This window comes from Pelmatolapia mariae, linkage group LG3_W (assembly GCF_036321145.2).
Source record: "Pelmatolapia mariae isolate MD_Pm_ZW linkage group LG3_W, Pm_UMD_F_2, whole genome shotgun sequence".
Classification (NCBI taxonomy): Eukaryota; Metazoa; Chordata; class Actinopteri; order Cichliformes; family Cichlidae; genus Pelmatolapia; species Pelmatolapia mariae.
The window spans coordinates 76,519,514-76,541,321 of NC_086229.1; the positions used below are offsets into that span (position 1 = coordinate 76,519,514).

General features: G+C 39.7%; 1 protein-coding gene across 1 annotated transcript; it reads left to right on the top strand.

Annotated features, from left to right (window-relative positions):
• Window positions 1–436: 436 nt before the first annotated feature.
• On the top strand, window positions 437–20,073 carry LOC134618608 (thialysine N-epsilon-acetyltransferase-like). Its single transcript, XM_063464081.1, has 6 exons — window positions 437–503; window positions 1,957–2,035; window positions 16,812–16,895; window positions 19,323–19,424; window positions 19,516–19,556; window positions 19,713–20,073. Exons 2-6 carry the CDS (start codon window positions 1,999–2,001, stop codon window positions 19,878–19,880), a joined length of 432 nt encoding a protein of 143 aa, XP_063320151.1. The 5' UTR covers window positions 437–503; window positions 1,957–1,998; the 3' UTR covers window positions 19,881–20,073.
• Window positions 20,074–21,808: the final 1,735 nt, after the last annotated feature.

The window sequence follows — 21,808 nt, forward strand, 5'->3', positions numbered from 1 at the left end:
AAGGAGGTTTAAATCATGGATTTACCACTGTTCAGTCTGTGTTCGAGTGCGATACCACCTGCTGAAATTAAAATTATTGATCAGAATGAAATACAAAAAAATTATGAAATAATGTTAACAAATTGGTGTAGTTTGCAAGGTCAAGAGCAGTAAACGAATGTATAATAAAAGCTGTAACAATCAGTTTCCTTAGTTTGGGAGACAATGCACGTTTGGGAGACAATGCATCGCGTGTGTAAACCGTCACCTATATCTATCTATCTATCTATCTATCTATCTATCTATCTATCTAAAAACTTAGACGAGGAGGGTACTATGTTGTCAGAAATAGCTGTCTGACTTTGAGGTACTGCAACAGCAGAGGGCACCAATACTCCTTGGAAGCGTGTAGTCCGCCAAACCAACGAAGAAGAAGATAGCACTTCTAACGGTCCAGACAGACTCCTGCTCAGCAAGGGAGCCCAGCAGCACCCTGCCCCGAACCAACAACCCTCTCTTTCAATGTAAGTATATCATTAGACTTGAAACGTATATCAGCTGTAACCATAGTTCGCTTAGGCTACGTTCACACTGCAGGTCTTAATGCTCAATTCCGATTTTTTGATCAAATCCGATTTTTTTGTCTGCTTGTTCACACTACAAATAAAATGCGACAGCAAACGCTCTCCAGTGTGAATGCTCAAAGCGGCCCGCATGCGCAAAAGAAGATGTCACACACAACGCGCTCTGTTTAGACCCAGAGCAAACAATATTGTTTGACTGATGGCCCTTAAAATAAAGACTTCGGACTTTACGTTTCACAATTTTTGTTTTAAGTTATTTTGTTATTTACATAATAATGTATATAACCTAATAATGATCCTTATTGCTGTTTTAGAGGAGCGGTGCTTCAAAGGATAGTTGCAGGTTTCTGTCAGAATCTGCAGATTACACAGTACAAATAAAATGTTCATGTTTATCGAACGTTGCCTTCCCAACAGTTTCACTGACATCTACACTGGATGGCCAGAAAGCGTTCGCGATGTTTTCTCAGGCGCTGATAATCGGCGTCTGTCTCGTGTCAGTGACGTAAAAGACGGATTTAATGCGACCTGACCGTCCACACAGAAGTCGCTTTCTAAAACATCGGATATGTATCGGATTCAGTACCACATACGAAAGTGACCCAGATCGGATTTGAAAATATCGGATTTGTACCATTCACACTGTCATACCATGATCGGATATGGGTCGCATAGGGTCAAAAAAATCGGATTTGATGCGCTTTCGCCTGCAGTGTGAACGTAGCCTTAGTCAGTTTTCTTGTTCCATTGAAAGCGTTCCTCTGTTGCAGGCTTCGCCTTCAGTCCTGTTTAGTTTTCTGGAAAGTTCATGCTAATGCAGCAGGTTGAAGATTTTAGCTAGCTTTACTGTGAAACAAACGCCACTTTAATTTACCAGGAGCAGCTAAAGACAATGTTCCTTTTTGATTTCTGTACCAAGTCAGTGAAGTCACTGAGGGGTTATGATTTCATTGCGACCTGCTTCTGCCATCCTGACCATTGTAGTGGTAATTTAAAAAAATATATGAGTTGGGTCAGTCATATACTCTGAATAAGCTCACTACAGTTCTTAAAACTGAAACAACATTACCCTGATGAGGGTAATCAGTTGAGTCTTCATCAGATGTACTGTGTGACATTAGTGGTGGCCTGATATTCAAAAGTAGTACTTTTTTTTTTTTTTTTTTTTTTTTTTACCAAAATCCATTATGTTTCAAACTACTGCTATTCCAAGATGCCTTTGAAGTTGCTAATCCTTTAGGTTATGGAAATATATACATAAAACTTTAGTTAAACGAACCTTGTTTTGCATGCTGTAGATAATTTGGGCTCACATTGCACTGGTGGCTTTTGCTTTAGTCGTACACAACATTTCTGTAGATACTGTTTAATGACGCAATTTTTTGTTTTTCAGGGTGGTGATCCAAATCAGTGTGGAGCAGAATGCACCATAGAGATGTACAACTCTCTTGTTGAACACCGCAAGACTGAAGGTACACCAGATATAGAAGGAGTACAGTTTGAGTCAGTTTGTTTAAAATATTTTCACATCTGTCAGCCAGGTTTGCCATTTTGATTAGGACACAAGATTTTTATGGCATTTTGTCATATGATGTTGTGCTATTTCTTAAATTTTTTGTGAAAAAAAAAAAAACAATGGCTCACCTACTCCATTCTGAATTGGGGCATTAAACAGTTTAAATACTCTGACTCTGATACCTCTTCAAAGCCGTGTGAGGTCAGTCCACAAACAAACTCTCAGCAAAGTTTATATAAAACTGGAACTTTTTAAGTCTGTTGCCTCTCATAATAGATGACGTGGTGGAATGGAAGATGGAGCAGATGATTTTTACCCCACTGCATCCAGACTAGTGATGCGCGAATCATGAACGAATCGTTCAATACTCGAGAATCACTTTACTGACTCATGAATCATGATTCACAAGCCCAACTGACTCACTGACTCATCCCTGTTGCTGTTAGCAGCAATATATCTAGCTTATAATTAAAATTGTGGAGAAAAACACAACATCCAGTATCTTAACAAAAACATTTCTGCTCTGAACTGGAAGAAAAAACCCTGAGTAGAAGCTCACATCAAGACAATAGCTCCTCGGTTCACAGTAGCATCGCTCTGCTAACATGCTAACAGCACATTTACGCTACTTACCCCCTCCTTTCCTGTGCTGAATCGTAGGGTAAGCAAATCACTCAGGACTCGCTCACCCCCTCCCTCCTGTGCTGAATCGTAGAGCCAGCGAGTCACTCGGGACTCGCTAACCCCCTCCCTCCTGTGCTGAATCGTAGAGCCAGCGAGTCACTCGCGACTCGCTAACCCCCTCCCTCCTGTGCTGAATCGTAGAGCCAGCGAGTCACTCGCGACTCGCTAACCCCCTCCCTCCTGTGCTGAATCGTAGAGCCAGCGAGTCACTCGCGACTCGCTAACCCCCTCCCTCCTGTGCTGAATCGTAGAGCCAGCGAGTCACTCGGGACTCGCTAACCCCCTCCCTCCTGTGCTGAATCGTAGAGCCAGCGAGTCACTCGCGACTCGCTAACCCCCTCCCTCCTGTGCTGAATCGTAGAGCCAGCGAGTCACTCGGGACTCACTAACCCCCTCCCTCCTGTGCTGAATCATAGAGCCAGCGAATCACTCAGGACTCGCTCACCCCCTCCCTCCTGTGCTGAATCATAGAGCGAACGAATCACTCACTCACTCACTGGTCGTGTCCAAATTCATGGGCTGCATTCTCCTGAGGACCCGGCCTTTGCGGTCTACGTGGGCCGGGTCCTCAGACGGTTGGGTAGGCCGGAAGTAAACGGCAGTGAAATTGGACGGTCTAGCCTTCTGATTAACGTCACCGCTGTCTCGGTGGAGTTTAATAACCTCGGCCGTCTGCTCCTTGCTATGTAAAATATAACAGGACATTGGCGTAAATTCTCGACCGTCTCACACTTCTGTTTAACCAGTTTTCTGTTTGACGTTTAGTCAGCTGTATAAAAATTAAGGAGGAACCCACTTGGGGGATTAATAAAGTTAAATTTTATCTAATCTAATCTAATAACGTTAATCTCAGCCAAACCGATTTACTCACGAACAAACAAAACACTGAAAAAGCCCAACAATAACATTTTTAGGTTGTCTCAGGTACTTATATACTACGTTTAACCTGAGTAGCGAAAGTCCGCGGTGATCTGAAAATGATGTGCCGGGAGTTGTCCCGTTCTCGGCGGCTTCAGTGACCGTCGAGCTCCCAGCTAGCTATCGAGCTGGTGGGTAACAGACGTCTCCGAAAAACGTCGAAGCACTTTTCCAAATATGCGATATCTTGATAAACCGAGCAGATATTTGATGTTTACACAGCTACTTTCTCGCCTGAAAATATGTTAAAAGTTTATTTTGTGACCCAGAAAAATTAATAAGAGTAATTTTAAAACGTAGCACCGGCCGCCATTACCGGAAACTAGAGTTTGGCTGGGCCGCGCTATGAATTCTGGGATATGGTGGGCAAAGAAGGATACATCAGACCCATCCTCAAATGCGGAGAAAATGAGGACCCATTTGTCGGCTGCATTCGGAGCAGCCTATGAATTTGGACAGCCTTTGGCGCGTCGCTGTGACGTCATCGGTCTACAAATGCGACCTCAGGAGGAGGCAGCCCATGAATTTGGACACGACCACTCACTCACCCCCTCCCTCCAGGCTCACAGCTTCTTCTTCTTGGTTGGCAACCAATGTTAAGGTGCATTACTGCCCCCTAGCTCACAGCTCAGTGGACATTTAGATGAGAAAATATATACTTGACACATTTAAGGAAAATACTAATAAAATAAAAATAAACAAGATAAATGTTCCCTTTAGAAATTTTTTTGCTCTTTTTTGCTTTATAAAATAGTTGTTTTCTTTTAGAATCACTCATCTTAGCAGTAGGATTTACATGAAAAGAGAAAAGAAATTAAGTTTGAGTGGAAATGTACATTTTTTGCACTCTCTGGTCAACTGACTCAGTGAATCAAATGACTCAAAAAACCTGATTCACTTTGGCGAGTGACTCATTAAAACTCGATTCAGTAAAAAGAATCAAATTTAACATCACTAATCCAGACTGCAAATGAATCGCGCATGTGCGAAGCCACTGCTGGCATGTGATGCGCAGCAGCATAAGAAAAGGACCTGTGAGGCTCAGTAGCAGAGATTTTATTAGAAAACTACAGACATTTTAGCGTACATATGTGGCACCCTGAGTATTTTGAGCATTAAGAACAAGTCTCAGATGTGTTCCTTTTGTGTTCGTGTCACCCCCCCCCCAGTCATCTTTTTTTGCTATTTGTTGTGACAATAGTTTGCATCATAACACAGAGCAAAAAGCTAATTTGCTCCCACCTGATGTGACCTTAGGGCGATATTTAGTTTCGCCAGTAGGTGGCAGTGGCGGCTCAGCCAAACGGATAACTGGCTAAATAATCTCTCGCAAAGTAACGCAGGCCAGTTATTACAATGGAAGCCGCCAGTAACACCGAACTGTTTTACTGTGTTTCAGTGCAATAAACCTTCATGTGCACCTGGATGAACCTTGTTTTCCTTCAGCGTGTAACACATACATTGTAGCGTTGTCCTGTTGAAAAACCCAGTCGTTACCACACAGATGAGGGCCCTCAGTCATCAGGGATGCTCTCTGCAACATCTGGACATAGCCAGCAGCCTTTTGACACCCCTGCACCTCCTGAAGCTTCATTGTTCCACTGAAGGAAAAAGCATCTCCCCAATCATTGTGGCACCCCCTCGTCTGTAGGGCAAAGAAAACATCTCAGGTGGGATTTGCTTGTCATACCAGTAAGGTTGGAAACCATCAGGACCATCAAGGTTGCATTTTTTTTTTTACAGGAGAAAAAAAAAGGTTAGATTTTTTTCTCATCAGGGAATTAGTTTTTGAAGCCCTTCAGTCTCAGATGCCATTTGATGGTTATGGGGGTGCAATCGGCACCACTAATGGCCTTAATTCGGGTTGAGGATTTTTTAGGTCTTCCACTTCACGTTTTTGTTCCATAACCCCCAGGATTATTTAACTGCATCCCACCTCAGCAGTGATGGCACGCTTATGCAGTTCAACAAGCCGGCCATGTTCAAAAACGACTGTTTTTTTTTTGCTTTTGTCATCAGAACATCCTGACAGTGTGACTACCTGACAGAAAATGACAATAAATCCACAGTTTTGCACAGATTTGGCCTTTTAAAAGCATCTGGTCCTAAACATTTGATCAGCTGTGAAACAGCCTGTCCCAGTTTAAGTTTGTTAAATGTAAGTTAAATGTTTTGTCTCACTGCCATTTCTGCTTGTTGCATGTTGTTGGAACCTTGTTAAGATCCAACCATGCAAAAGAAGATTTTTTTTGCAATTTTTTAAGTGGTCTTAAACTTTTGATTGGGACTGTATTTAATAATCGATTAGTTTCTTCTGAATGGATTAAAAATGCTCTTTTTTCATTGTACGATTAATTGTGTCAGCTCTATTAGATGTAAGATTGTATATTTTCTTTTGAAATGGGCAGTTTGCTTTATTGTGCTTTGTATATGCTTTCAGACTGAAGGTAAGGAGGCTAATCTACACCGAGCATCTGAAGAACAACATGCAAGTCCTCCAGGACATTGAATCCAAAACTTGTTCCAGTTCCTCAGACACCGTCAGAGACTGTTTTGAAAGCCCTCTACTATCAATCTGGATAAAAAGAAACTTTGCCAACAACTGCAAGTATCAAGTGTTTTAAATTTTGTTTGACTGTTTATTATGTACTTATTTGTTTTTGGTTGTATTAAGTTTTATATTAATTAGATCAGTGCCTTTTTAGTCATTACAGTTTTTTTCTGATGGCTTGAGCACATTTTTTGTAACTATTGGTTATTTTTGATTTTTGCAAAACTCTACACACAAATAAGTAAACTCTTCACCCAATCAGCAAAACATTGTAGTTTTCTTGTAAAAGTGAATAACCCTTGCTTAACTCTCCACACCTTTGTAAAAATTGTATTTTTGTATCCAACAGTTGACACAAGCCATCATATTAATAAGCACACAATGCACCAACTACACACTGATGTTATGAATAAAAAACACATCTGGCTTTTGCTTTCTCTGTGCACAAGGTAGGCCATGTCAGTTTGAGGTCATACTTTTGTCATAGATCCGTAAGCATAGAGGGATCCAAACTTCAACTACTGGTGTTTATTCACACACATCAAAACAAACACAAGTGTTTATTTCCAAGTATAGGATTTTTTGTAATCGCCATATTGACTATATGGGTTTCTCGGTCTGCAGTAAACATGCTTCCTCTGCCCCCAGCATCTGGTCGTCTAGCAATTCTGTAAAGTAACAATTTCAGTATTTTTACATCTATGGTATTGCTGTGTTTCTCATTGGCATACGGCAGTGCTACAAATCTTAGTGCAAAGTGACTGTACTAACTGATTCTCATATCAAAATGTCCTTATGATGCTTGCTACAGTGTAGCGGCTCAAGTTAGGCTGAACCCGTTGGCCAGGTTCCCTCAGGGTCATTCCATGGTTGATTACATGGTGCGCTATTGTAGCTCTGATGTCATCAGCAATTCTATTTCTTACTCTTCTTACCCTTCCTCTCGCCCCTCCTCGTCCACCTCTTGGTCCTCCTTATCCTTGTCGTCCTCTTCCCTCTACTTCAGACAGACTGGCGACTTGTCCAGGGGGTACGCCGCCTCTCGCACTATGAAAGCTAGGATAGGCTCCAGCGCCGCGACCCTGAAAAAGGATAAGCGGAAGCGAATGGATGGATGGATGTTAACTGTTTAATTTAATCATTGTCTCTACTGGTTTTTATTAATGTTTCTAGCAAATTATGACAAAAAGTCAAAGAATGTAAGTTTTATGCCACTCAGCCCTATTATGTTTATTACCTCATTTGTTGGACATTACAGTTTGTTCCAATCGCTAACAAGCGCCTACCCATACTTCAGATACTTTTTCTAAACTCTTAACACAGACTCACACCTACAAAACACAATTGGCCAAATGGATAATTTTCTTCTCAAAAATACATTTTGTTAAATATATACTAACTCTTCATTTCAAAATAGAACACATATTTCCCTGCACACACTAACTGTACAAAAACACTATAAATCTGACTCAAAATGAAATTAGTCTGTCAAAGAATAACACTTGTTTTCACTTCACAAGGTACATGCAGTCAATCAAAGTACACCAGGTTTCAAAATACTGGCTATTATTGACATTACAAAAACTGCATAGACTTTTATGTTTCAGTGTTACAGGTATTTGCATGCGAAACATGCAATCCACCATTTTGACACCAGAAATGTCTTGGTTGGTAACTGTATGTCCACATGTACAGTAATGTTCACATTCAAAAGCATTCCAGTAAAAAGCAAACAAGTTTTTGTTTCTTTACTGTTTACTACAGGAGGTACTGTAGAAACACGGTATGATAGGACAGAGAAAGTTTTACAGTATTGCTCACAGTGAACAAAATATCCATGAAACACACAAGAGCATTCTGAACAAAAAAACAACAGCAAAAAGCCAAGATAAAAAGGGGGGGAGGGGGAGGGGGGCTAAAAAAAGGCAAAAAATTTGCATCTAATCTCTGCGATCTTCAGGGTTAGGCCACATGTTTTCATCAACATCGCATCTGATGTTATCCAAGTCGATGCACCTGGGATAAAACCGCCTGGTATGTCGGATCCACCCTTGGCAATCGTCAACTGTGATGTCCCTGGAGCCAGCATCCATGGCTTCAAGGAGGGACATCTGGTCATGTGGCTGAAGGTCATAAACCTTCCACCTCCATGCAGAAAAGAACTCCTCTATGGGGTTGAGGATAGGTGAATAGGGTGGAAGGAAGAGACTTACCAGTCTTGGGTGGACTTCAAACCATGTTGTTATTGCTTGCGAGTGATGGAAAGCCACATTGTCCCAGGTAATTACAAAGGTCCTCATGTTTTCACCCTCCTGACCCTGCTCTGGAACCAGGCGCTGGTGGAGATCATTGAGAAAGGCAAGCAAGCGCTCTGTATTATAGGGTCCAACCTGACATCTGTGAAGGAGTAATCCTGCATTTGCAATTGCTGCACACATGGTAATGTTTGCCCCTCTCTGTCCTGGCACATCAACTGTGGCCCTTTTTCCAATTACATTTCGTCCACGTCGACGCCTTTTGGCCAGATTGAATCCTGCCTCATCGATGTATATGAATTCATGAGGGGCCTGGTTGGCCTCCAATTCCATAACTCTCTGAAACAAAGTTTATGTAAGTCATGTTATTACTGTATACCATACTGTACTGTAACCTAGTATTGTGTAGGTTACCTACTTGCAAAGTGCAAAGCTTATAGAACTGGACATTGGATTGAATATACACTATACCTGGACATATTGTCGTCGTAGCTCCTTGACCCTCTCACTGTTCCTCTCAAAGGGAACAGTGTAGAGCTGCTTCATCCGCACTCTGTGTTTGGACAATGTCCGTGTAATGGTTGTGAGGCTGATTCTATCGATATTGTCAAATATCTCATGGTCCGCCACAATTCTAGTTTGAATTTCACGCAGTTTTATTGCATTATTTGCAGCAACCATTTCTACAATGGCAAGCTCCTGATCATTACTGAGGAGCTTTCCTCTTTCCCCAGAGGGTGGAAGACGTTGCATTCTTTAGAAAGACAAAAAATTCAACATATGCATTACTGTATGACCATATTGACATGTCAAGTGAGAATCGAAACAATCCATGTAAAATGCAATACTTACCTGTTGGTTTGTTGAAAGATGCGTATAATGGAGGCAACCGTTGACCGCCTCAAATTGGGCTGCACTCTTTCACCAGCCTCTCTTAGTGAAAGACCATGGTTGATTACATGGTCAATGATAGTGGCACGAATTTCATCACTGACTACTGTTCTTGCAGCCCTTGGAATGCCACCACCATGCATTCTTACACCTCTACCTTGCCCTCTCCTTGGGCCTTCTCTTCTCCCTGGGCCCCTTGCTCTTACTCTTCCTCGACCAGACATTACAGTGTTTGTCTTTTTTTTGTTTCCAAAAACATCACTCCTCAAGGTCTTGCCTTATAAACCCCACTGAGTCTAAGCCAGAATGGAATAAGCTGTGGTTGGCCCAATTTACCCAACATAAATCAGCTGTGTGTCAATTATTCAATTGTTTGTTTATTATCAGCTGAGATATATTTTTGATATTGATATTGTTTTTGTACTGATATCATTGCAGAAGCAGAGGTTTTTATACTGTATCTAAGGTTTGGAATATTGTTTTTGCTATTGTGGGATGTTGTGTGTTAACATTCGTAAATACTACAAACACAGTCCATAATTTTGTTGGGAGGTATAGCTTGTCTGTTAAGGAAATGTAAGCATTGTGGAAATGTGTTCACTGACTGCATATTGGGTGAACACGACATGAAATGTGTGAATGGTATGGCCACAACAGACCGATGCTGTGCTAATTGTGTTTAGAGTTTTGCAAATGTGACAACTGTTTGGACAAACGCTTGTTAGCGACTGAAAAAAACTGTAATCCTTTTAGACGACATTCTGGCTGCAACAGCTGCCAATAATTTTGTGTAAATATTAACTTTTGAATAAAAAGGCGTGTTTTGTATTATACAGTTCTTCTGTGCTTTGTCAATAGGAGACTGTAAACAATCTTATTAAAATGTATTTTAACTGGTTTACTTTATATTAGTTTTTTATTTCAATGTAATAATTGTACAAAAACCAAAGTTCACTGTGAATTTTACATTTATCAACAAGTATACCGTTATGTATTCTGCCTTATCACTATATTTTCCACGATGAAATTCTGGCAACCACAACTGCCAGTATTTTACCGTAAAATTCAACTTTTTAATATTTATTTTATACAGTTTCACTGTATTTTACAATTCAAAACTGTAATCAGGTTAATTGAATGTTTGTTGCTTTTACATGAGTTACCATGAACAGGTTTATGATTCTTTATTGTGAATTTTACATTTATCAACAAAGTATACCGTTATATATTCTACATTATTACTATATTTTCCACGGTGAAATTCTGGCAACCACAGCTGCCAGTAATTTACCGTAATATTCAACTTTTTAGGTATGATACCGTATTATTTCATACAGTTTCACTATATTTAACAAAGTAAGACTGTAATCAGGTTAACGGAATGTCTGTTGTTTTCACTTGAATTTATGTTTAAATTCAGTCATTTACTGTAAAAAGAATAATTATTATTTACTGTGAAATTTAAGGTTACCAAAATATGATACCGTTTTGTGTTCTACATTTACAGTTTATTTTTCACGGTGAAATTCTGGCAACCACAGCTGCCAGCAATTCACCGTAAATTCTACAATATTTTTTTACAGTGTAGTTTTTTTTCTGTTATTTATTTTATTTATTTATTTTTATTTTGACTATTGTTTTTTATTCAGTTTAGTTTACAGAGTTGATTTTCTTATTTCACTTTAGTTTTTATTGTTTGAAAAGGTTTAGTTTTAGTTGATTATTTATTAGTTTCAGTCTTAGTTTTAGTCTTTCTAACTGTATTGAGGACATATGTCAGAGGCCTGATTTAGGAAAATTATTACAGGTATGACAATAAAAACACAAACACAATATCACATCATTATGAAAGCAGTTAGCTCACAGTGTCATAGACACCCAGAGTCTCAAGAAACACGTCCATCAAAGCAGGCAAGTTCTGATAACATTTTTTACCAATCAAACTCAGAAGTCTAGTTTTTATTTTTATTTTAGTGAACTATCTTTTTTTTCCACATCTCATGTTATGTTTTAGTTTTTTCAATTAACTATTAAGAACATGGTTCAGAGTTTATTATCTGCCTCTCAAAAAATAATTTGTAAAACACAGAAAGAAGTGAGCTGTCTGTGTTTTTCTGCTACTTCCCTGTGTATTCACCTCTGGGCGGACCACTTGTCAGTCCACCTGCTCAGCTCACCTGATGGAGATTCAGGACAATCAACAGTATAGTACAGTATTTAAGAACAGAATCCACATCTCTCCTCCGCCAGTAGCAGGCAGCATTGCTTCATGCTTGTTGTTTCTGTGTTGCATATACCTTAGTTTCCTTGTGCCTGTAGTCAACTCATGGGACCCTCACTCGAGTTACCTGCAGCTCCCATTTCCAGAACACTGGTCACACCACCAAGACTAGTGATGGTAAATTTGATTCTTTTTACTGAATCGAGTTTTAATGAGTCACTCACCAAAGTGAATCGGGTTTTTTGAGTCATTTGATTCACTGAGTGAGTTGACCAGAGAGTGCAAAAAATGTACATTTTCACTCAAACTTAATTTCTTTTCTCTTTTCATGTAAATCCTTCTCCTAAGATGAGTGATTCTAAAAGAAAACAACTATTTTATAAAGCAAAAAAGAGCAAAAAAATTTCTAAAGGGAACATTTATCTTGTTTATTTTTATTGTATTAGTATTTTCCTTAAATGTGTCAAGTATATATTTTCTCATCTAAATGTCCACTGAGCTGTGAGCCAGGGGGCGGTAATGCGCCTTAACATTGGTTGCCAACCAAGAAGAAGAAGAAGAAGAAGCTGTGAGCCCGGAGGGAGGGGGTTAGTGAGTCCTGAGTGACTCGCTGGGTCTACGATTCAGCACAGGAGGGAGGGGGTGAGCGAGTCCTGAGTGACTCGCTGGCTCTACGATTCAGCACAGGAGGGAGGGGGTGAGCGAGTCCTGAGTGACTTGCTTACCCTACGATTCAGCACAGGAAAGGAGGGAGTGAGTAGCTCAAATGTGCTGTTAGCATGTTAGCAGAGCGATGCTACTGTGAACCGAGGAGCTATTGTCTTGATGTGAGCTTCTACTCAGGGTTTTTTCTTCCAGTTCAGAGCAGAAATGTTTTTGTTAAGATACTGGATGTTGTGTTTTTCTCCACGATTTTAATTATAAGCTAGATATATTGCTGCTAACAGCAACAGGGATGAGTCAGTGAGTCAGTTGGGCTTGTGAATCATGATTCATGAGTCAGTAAAGTGATTCTCGAGTATTGAACGATTCGTTCATGATTCGCGCATCACTAGCACGGACACGGTCGGGGCTGAAAGCCGACAGCTCACTGATTCTGATGTTTCGGCAGGTCCGCGCTGTGTGTTTATGTCCTTTTTGCGCTGATTCTAAAGCTGTTAGTTTTATCTCTCTCCAAACCATATTGACTGAACCAGCAGCAAAAGAAGATCCAAACTACGCTTCACATAAACATCGTCAGGAAATCACTCTGACTTTTACTGTTTTGCTTCCACCACGATAAAATCACACTTCATGCACAGCTCTCTCTCTCTCTCTGTACTTCAAGAACAGTTTACCATCTAAAAATCTGTTTTCTGCATTATTCGCTTGCTTATTACGCACAAGTCTACCGTTGTTTACAGCGCTGTCGACCGCTGTTTTTTTTTTCCTTTTACATACTTCCAAAAAGAAAACTTAATTTCTGCCGTTCAATACTGAACAAATTTAAACTTTTTTAAATTATGCAAAACGCTTAGCCGTGTCTCTAATAAAACTGCTGTAACATCAGAGGTAACGTTTATATGTTGATTAATGGTTTTCCTTCTTTTTTGATGTACTGCAGAATATAAAATCCCAGGCCAGGAAACCCACCTTCATGTTTTTCTGTGTTTTATCTTCAGCTACTTTGACACAAAGGCATCTGCTGTGATGCTTACACCTTTGATAAAGTCTTGCGTGTGTCAGCTTCCTTTTTATAGGTACAAAAATATGTAAATGTACTGATCTGAATTATAATATTTCTGACTGTCAAAATTTCCCAGATTCAAATCGAATTTAATCAAATCGAATCGAATTAAATGGAATCGTGGATCGAATCGATTCGGGACCTTGTGATTCGGAAACGAATCGATTCTAGAAATCAGTGACGATACCCAGCCCTAGTTCTCTGTCCTCCCTGGACAGATCTTCAGCGAACCTCAAATGATTGTCCTGCAGGTAGGAGGAAGTTTTGGCTGCTTTCCATACAGCATCTCTGTAGATTCGGGAGGTGAACTGCAGATGATGCCTTTAGGTCTGGTGCTACCTTGTCGCTTGGCTCCGAGTCGGTATATGGTGTCGATGACATCAGGCAGCCTATGCTTTTGTTCTGGCAGAGCAGACTGGCGTATCTCAATCACCTTTCCCTTACGTCTTCTTTCTCAGCCTCCTTGACTCCATGTAGTCTGAGATTCCACCTCCTGGAATATCTTTCCAACTCAGATATTCTCTGTTGGCAGTTGTCCACTCGACCTTCCTCTTTAGTTACTTTTTTTTCCAGGTCGCAAACTTTCCCCTTCATATCTTTCATTTCCGTGCACACAAAATCAATCGTCTTTTTGAGACCCTCAATCTGGAGCGTATTCTCTTTCACCATGTTCGAGTTCTCTCTCACCATTCTCTCAATGTTATCGGACCTGGTGTTTATTAGTGCTGACAGACGATAAATTATCTGATTTACATCATCTGGGTCAGAGCTGCGGCGTTCGTACATCACCTTGTTCAGAGCTGGCGATTAGTGATGGGATTTCTGGCTCTTTTTAGAGCTCTTTCGGCTCGAATCACTAAAAAGATCCGGCTCTTTCGGCTCCGAACTGGCTCTTCAGGTTGTTTTGTTGCTTTAATTAATTTATTATTAAAATAATATAAAATTATGAACAAAAGGAATTACTAATGTAAAAAAATGGTTTTATTTATATATGTTTATATATAACTATATACAGTGGCCCCTAGAGACACGTACAAACTCCAAAAAGCACGTACAAACTCTAAAACACATTTCTAGCGTTAACTGAACTTCCAAAACAGAGCTACCTAGATCACTTAAATTACACAATTGAAAGCATATGTGTATTGTTTGTGTACTTATACACAAGCACCCATATATATTCAAATAATTTAAAAAAAAAAAAGTTCATTTACCTCTTACTACCACACACCGGTCGTTGGTACTTGCTGGCTTGTGTAGCCTCTAGGTAACAAAAGCTCAACACTGCGCCTAGCATTCTGGAGCACTTCTCTTGTCTTTTGTACATGTTTTGGAATTTTTACGTGCTTCTGAGGCTACGTCCACACGTACACAGGTATTTTTGAAAACAGAGATTTTCCGTTTTTGTTTTAAAAAATAATCCCATCCACATGTAAATGCAGAAATGAAGGAAAACGCTGCTAGGAGCATGCCAAAGCAACAGGTGCCGATATATTCCTAAACGTGTAGAAATGTTGGCCAATCAGAAGTCTAGAAGCCTCGGTGGGAAATAGTAAACAAAGATGGGTCATAGAAGTAGAACCGAGTCGTATGTGTGGAGGGACAGTAACTGTGTGTGTATATGTACGCATTTAAACACTGCAGAGAGTACAATTAACAGTAACTGTATTGTAGAAATTCATTACACCGAAACAAAACGGTGTGATGTCAAAAAAGGCGCACATCTTTGACGCTGCGTTTTCTCCGTTTTCCTCATCCACGCGTAAATGCAAAAACGGAGTTTTCAAAAATAGACATTTTTAGAAATCTCCGTTTTCAAAAATACCCGGGTACGTGTGGATGTAGCCTGAGTTTTATGTGTTTTGGAGTATGTACTTGCTGCTTTGTCTCTAGGGGCCACCGTAAATATATTTTTATTTAGTCACTCCACATAAAATGTCATAAATAAATCATATAATACAAAAACCAACTAGTCACTGTTCAACTTTTAACTATTTAAATTTTCAGCTTTTCCAAATTTAAAATGGAACAACACAAAATACTGCAAACCACAGCACAATTAAATATAAATTAAGATATGAAAAAGAAGATGCATATTCTCTGTCATATGGGCCTGCATGAATAAACTTTCTGAATCCTTTATCATCTGCAACTTAAAATAGTTGTGGATGATTATTATACCTTTTTAATGTGACGCTGTTGTCCCTGGCTCTCTTTCTCTGTCTCTCCCTCCCGCTCTGTTCCTGTGCTAGTGCAAGGGTAACTACCGCCCCTCCCCCCTCTGCCCAGCGCAAAGCACAAGGTTCGCATGAGGAGTGAAGCGGAAAAAACAGTGTGAGAGAGAGAGAGAGGGTGAGAGAAAGAAAAAAAAAAAACCCACGGCTCGCGATAAGGAGCCGGCTCGCGTCGTTCACTTCAAAGATCCGGCTCCAAGAGCCATTTCGTTCGCGAACGACCCATCACTAGTGAGAGGTAACATTTCAGTAGTGTGTGTGAGAGTGTTTCAGTAGTGTGTGTGAGAGGTAAAATCTCAGCAGTGTGTGTGAGAGCGTTTCAGTAGTGTGTGTGAGAGCGTTTCAGTAGTGTGTGTCAGAGCGTTTCAGTAGTGTGTGTGAGAGGTAAAATTTCAGTAGTGTGTGTGAGAGCGTTTCAGTAAAAATGTCCCTTACGGCACCTCATAGTGGACAGTGCAAAAGTTATAAAGCAAAAATTAGAATACAATAAGAATAAATACAGTACACAACTGTACAGAATAGAATAAAATAAAATACTATATACAGTAGAATAAAATAGAATAAAATATATAATAAGATAAAAATAGAATACAAATGCTATATACAACTGAGTAAAAATACAACAATACCAGAAATATATATACCTCAACAGGTGCACTGTATTGCCAAGAATATTAGTTCACTCATCCTAATCATTCAGTTCAGGTGTTCAAATCATTTCCATGGTCATGGGTGTATAAAATCAAGCACCTAGACTTCCAGACTGCTTCTACAAACATTTGTGGAAGAACGGGTCATTCTCAGGAGCTCAGTGCAGTATAGTTCCGTGATGGAATGCCACCTGTGCAACAAGTCCAGTCATGACATTTCAACATATTCCCATATTCCACTGTCAGCTGTTTTTGGTATTACAACAAAGTGACTGACTGGGCACCAGCATAAGAACTTGACTGACCTGCAAAGTCCTGAAGTCCTGACTTTAAACCAACAGAACACCTTTGGGATCAATTAGAGTAGAAATTATTTTCATATTTTCTCACACTTCCTCATTCCACCACCAAGTGTCTTTGCCCTCTTTATTCTGTCCAAAACACCAGTTTTGGTAGTACCCGTCAGAGCTACAACTGTAAAAGGTTCTCAATGTAAGATATAAATTAAATGTCCCCGTTTTGAAAATATCCTGTAATGTGTAACTTTAATGTCAGTAAAAAAATTAGATCTGCATGTTTAGTTGTCTGTAATTTCTTTTCAGACTTGGAGCAAGATGGCTTTTCCAAGAACCCTTTCTTTCATGGCATCATCGCTGAGGTGCCAGAGCAGCACAGAACAACAGAAGGTGAGGGAGATCACCTTACACAGTTTTCACACGCACTGTTTCAAGCTACTACCCAGTTACTTACACAAACTCAAAACTGATGGGTGATTGTTAAATAGGAGAAACTTTAAAATGAACCTATGCTGTCTAAAATCTTAACAAACTCCTAAAAGTACCTAGCCAGCACTATTCTAAAAGGAAAACAAAACAGGAAGAATCAGGACAAAACGAAAGAAGTAGGATTTGCTTGGATTTTCAGGGTTACTAAAACAGTTTATGTTGACCAGGGTATATTTTCATGGTAAATTATGCAGTACAGCAAAAGGAGGTGCGGAGCAAGTATGTTTAGGATAAAACATCAGCATGTAAAAAAATTTACAGAGAAATTCAGTTCTCTGTAAAATAGATTTTGTGATTTTCAGTTCACTGACACTAAGTGTGCCTCTAAGTTTTAGAGGGAACATGAAGTCTTTGTCGTTCGTGACGGAAAGACAATAAGAGAGATAGTAAACAGTCACCTTCTTGTGAGGTTACATTTATAAAGGCTGTTGCACATTAAGTTTAAGCAACACGACAAATCTGATCTTTTTTTTTCACTGATAGGAAAGGAAAGGAAATGTTACTGAAAGGAAATGTTACATAGTTATGCGTTTTCAATAAAACATTATGCTGTTAATAATCAGTGTTCTAAATATTCATCAACATTAACTCAATGGGAAGGAATAACAAAACAAATATAAAGATTTAATGAATACTGAACAGGGCTCTAGACTAACTTTTTGACATGGGCGCACCGGTACGCCTAACTTAAAAAATTTAGGGGTACCGGCACAAAAGTTAGGCGCACTCAAATTTTTCAACCGCTTCGCTTAACACCGCAGTTTTACATGTGCACCTTCTTTGGGGGGAGGTCCATACAGACAATATTCATTTCTAAATTATTAACTAACAATGTTGTGCTTAAAGTGCTTTGTCAATATTGTAGAAAATGTTAAACTTAATCATCATCTTGGCCTCCTCTGACGACCTGTTTGCTGTTGCATGCTGCTGAAAGGCAGTGGGGAGAGAGGACACTTGGGCAGTGCATTTATTGCAGCATGAAGTGTGTTTTCTGGATACACTGCTGCTTTTTCAGCATTCAAAGATTGATGGCACTGTGTCAGAGCACTGGCTATGAATTTCAGACGGATCAGGCCTTAACTTAACAAAAAAGTTATCAATAGTTTTTTTCATCTTTTCTTATTACCCACAGCTACATCAACTTCTGTCAGGCCTAGGCTGCTCACTAGGGCTGGGTATCATCACTGATTTCTATAATCCATTCGATTCCGGTTCTCAAAGTCCTGATTCGATTCAATTTAGCCTCAGACAGTCAGAAATATTATAATTCTGATCATTTATCAGTACTGACACTTGTGAGACTTCATCAGAATTGTGAACATCACAGCAGATGCCTTTGTGTAAAAGTAACTGAGAATAAAACACAGAAAAACATGAAGGAGATTTTCCTGGTCTGGCTTTTTATAGCAGATAACCTTAAAAATATTCTGCAATATTCTGCAATTTTGCATAATTTTAAGAAGTTTAAATTTCTTTAGTATTGAACAGCAGAACTTAGGCTTTCTTGTCGGACGTCATTTACATGAAAAAAGAAAAAGACAGCGCTGTAAACAACGGTAGACTGGTGGGTAATAAGCGAATGAATAATCCAGAAAACAGATTTGAGACGGGAAACTGTTCTTGAAGTACACACAGGGAGCTGTGTAGGAAGTGTAATTTTTATCGTGATGGAAGCAAAACAGCAAAAGTCAGAGGGAATTCATGACGACATTGATCAAATGTGAAGCGCAGTTTGCTGCTTCTTTTTGGCTCGGCGAATTTTGGTTGGAGAGACAAAACCTGCAGCTCAGAATCAGCGCAAAAAGACGGAAATACAGCGCGGACCCGACGCATCAGAATCGCTAAGCTCCGACAGCGTGTCCGTCTGCGGGCCGTCCGGTGAGAAAGCCGAGAAAGACAAAGCTGATTCTGATGCGTCGGGTCGCTCTGTGTTTACGTCTTTGTGTGGAATCCGTTAATTAATTGATATCGCCTTATTAAAGCTACTCACCTCCCTCTTCTACCTGCACTTTCCACTGGACCACGGCCAATCAGAGAGGTCCAGCCCCTGACTATCTCTGATTGGTTTAGTCCACGATAGGGGCGTAATGTGTGTCTGTTGTTGACCACACGGAGAGTTGCAGAGATCTTTTTTTTTGTTACCCAAACAGGTGCGACCAAATGTTGGTAACAGTTGGTCCCACCGGAGCGACCAAATGTTTTTTTTTAGTCGCACCACGGAAAAATTTGGTCGCATTTGCGACCAAATTGGTCGCACTCTAGAGCCCTGACTGAAGCTGTTAACCGTAAACTGTAAGATAGCTTAAACTGATAATTTTCTTCTTTCAGGGCACACAAAGATCGGCTATGCACTTTACATCTATTCCTACAGCTCGTTTGTAGGCAGAGCCATTTATATGGAGGACTTGTATGTGATGCCTGAGTTCAGAGGTACAGTACAGCCTCTGAGAAGATGTCACATCATCACTGTGCATCTGTATTTGCAGGAAATCTCAAGTAATGCACATTATCTGTCTTTCAGGGAAAGGTGTTGGTAAAGCACTAATAAGCAAGGTGGCACAGGTGAGTGAAACGTGAACACTGCAGAAGATAAACCTAGAGGATTTTCCTATTTTCAATATTTGCACGAAAAAATGATGAACAGTGTCTCAGAGGTAGCATACAGATCTCAGCTCAGCAGTCATTCCTGTCTTCCTTCTTGGTTTTGCTCTCCTGTAGCTGGCTCTGGCTGCTGGTTGCCACCAGCTCAACTTCACCATCCTGAACTGGAACAAACCATCGATGGACTTTTACCTCAGCCAGGGCTGCTTTGATATTACTGCTGCCATAGGCTACCACTGCATGCGCTGCGAGGGGGAGGCACTAAAGCAGCTGGCTCAACTTTAAAACAACCCTCTGACTTTGTGACCTTTGCAGCCATGAGGTCAGCCCACGCATTGCAGGGATGGAGCACCACTCAGTGGTCTTTTTCCAAAACTTGACAACTTAAGCTGCTACCACTACATAGGCTGTCTGAAGATCTGTGCTCGTAGGCTCACAGTGCAGCACACTTTTTAAAATGAATATAGTTCAAATATGTTTATATACACATAACTTGACATAAAATTGGTTTTCTAATTTAGTTGCAGTTACACTTTCGCTCTCAGGCAGCTGATGTTCCAGTCATGAGAGAAGGATTTTTATAATAATGTGTATAACATCATAGAATAAAGCTAATTTTATACATTTCTCCTGAGTATGTTTTTGTGACAAGTTGCCAATAAAAAACACAATTCAGACAATTTCTTCCATATTTAGCGGTTGTTAGAGGTGGGAAGTAATAAAGTACTAATACTTCATTATTGTACTTAACTGAAAATTCTACTTATCTGTACTTGCAAGAAAAAGGTGTCAGAAAAACGTTTTACTTTTATGGTCTGGATTGTTACACAAATATACAGTCTTTAGAGTTTCAAAACAGGCTCACTACCTTAAGTTGAACACATTTAGATGAGTTATTTAACACCACTGAGAACCTTCTAGACATCAAACTTAAGTGTGAACCTGAATGGCATCACAGTCCTGTTGCTTTATACATCATCAGCGCTTATTGCACATGATGAGTTGAAATAAGTAAAATCATTTATAGAGCTGTACTCAGGTGTTAAAGTGGACTGGAACAATCCGGGACAGTATTTTTGACGCATATATATGCAAGTTGTGGTTGCAGTTAGGGATGGGCGATATGAGGAAAATCTATGGCTATGTCAAAATACACAATATATATTGTGATATGTTTAAATAACCTCCCAAAACAAATCTTATTTTCAACAATATGGTACTTAAAATTGCACTGGTATCCTCATTCAAATCCACCATTGAATATTTTTTTCTACTTTGAATACAAAAAATCTTAATGAAATGAAATTTTAACCATTTTTTAGCGATCAGTTGCACACAGAGGTTTTTCAAAAATGACAATATTGTTACAGTAAGTCTCTTTCTGTGGTTAACACTGGACCTTTTAACAAACAAAAGATCATACCAACAAAAAGCACATCAAGCAATAATTCATGCAATGAAATAAACAAATTAAAAAGGTGCCCTTTTGTGCTTATAACATATAAAAATTGTTAAATGAAATGTGACCACAAATTACAGAAACACAAGTCTAGACAGTGACTATAAAAATATCTGACCAAAGAAAAGTCACCGGTATCACAGCTGGTTTATTTAACATTTTCTTTGGTGTGTGTGGGGAGATGTTGACATGCAGAGCTTAAAACAGGTTTCATTTTGCAGTGGATGATTTTTCAGCTGGTGGAATAAATTCGTGGTACTGCTATCTTTTGCAGCAATAGTTTTACGGCATGTTTTGCAAATGACTGCATTTTGTTTAACATCCTTGTGAAATCCAAACGAGAGCGAGTCTCATTCCCTAACTCATCTGAAACTCCTGCTGTTGCCATATGTTTCCTTATCTGCTAGTATATAGACACGCACACTCAGCGCACTGTGCCAGGTAGAAAATTTTCCAGTTGGGAGTGCCAACTGGACGAACAGTCCAGTTCAGTCTGGCAGGCTGAACTGGACTGTTCGTTCAGATTTTCAATAGATATAAAAAACTCAGCATCATTATGAATAAAGGAAAGTATGATCAGATTTTCATCCACCATTTAATATCATCTGTAGAGAGTCTGACAGGGCACGGCTTCACTCCATGATCCCAAACACAATGCCAACGCAGTACCAGAAGAGAGAATGTACTCTTGTAAACAGTGGATAAATGCTGCTCAATCACATATCCCATGGGTGAAGTTTCTACTTCAACACAC

What these genes read in the sequence shown, in the direction of transcription:
- LOC134618608 (XM_063464081.1), top strand. Translation starts at nt 1,999, where the DNA reads ATGTACAACTCTCTTGTTGAACACCGCAAGACTGAAG. An exon ending in TGAACACCGCAAGACTGAAG is followed by an intron (nt 2,036 to 16,811) that starts GTACACCAGATA and finishes ATTTCTTTTCAG; the next exon opens with ACTTGGAGCAAGATGGCTTT. An exon ending in TGTGATGCCTGAGTTCAGAG is followed by an intron (nt 19,425 to 19,515) that starts GTACAGTACAGC and finishes TCTGTCTTTCAG; the next exon opens with GGAAAGGTGTTGGTAAAGCA.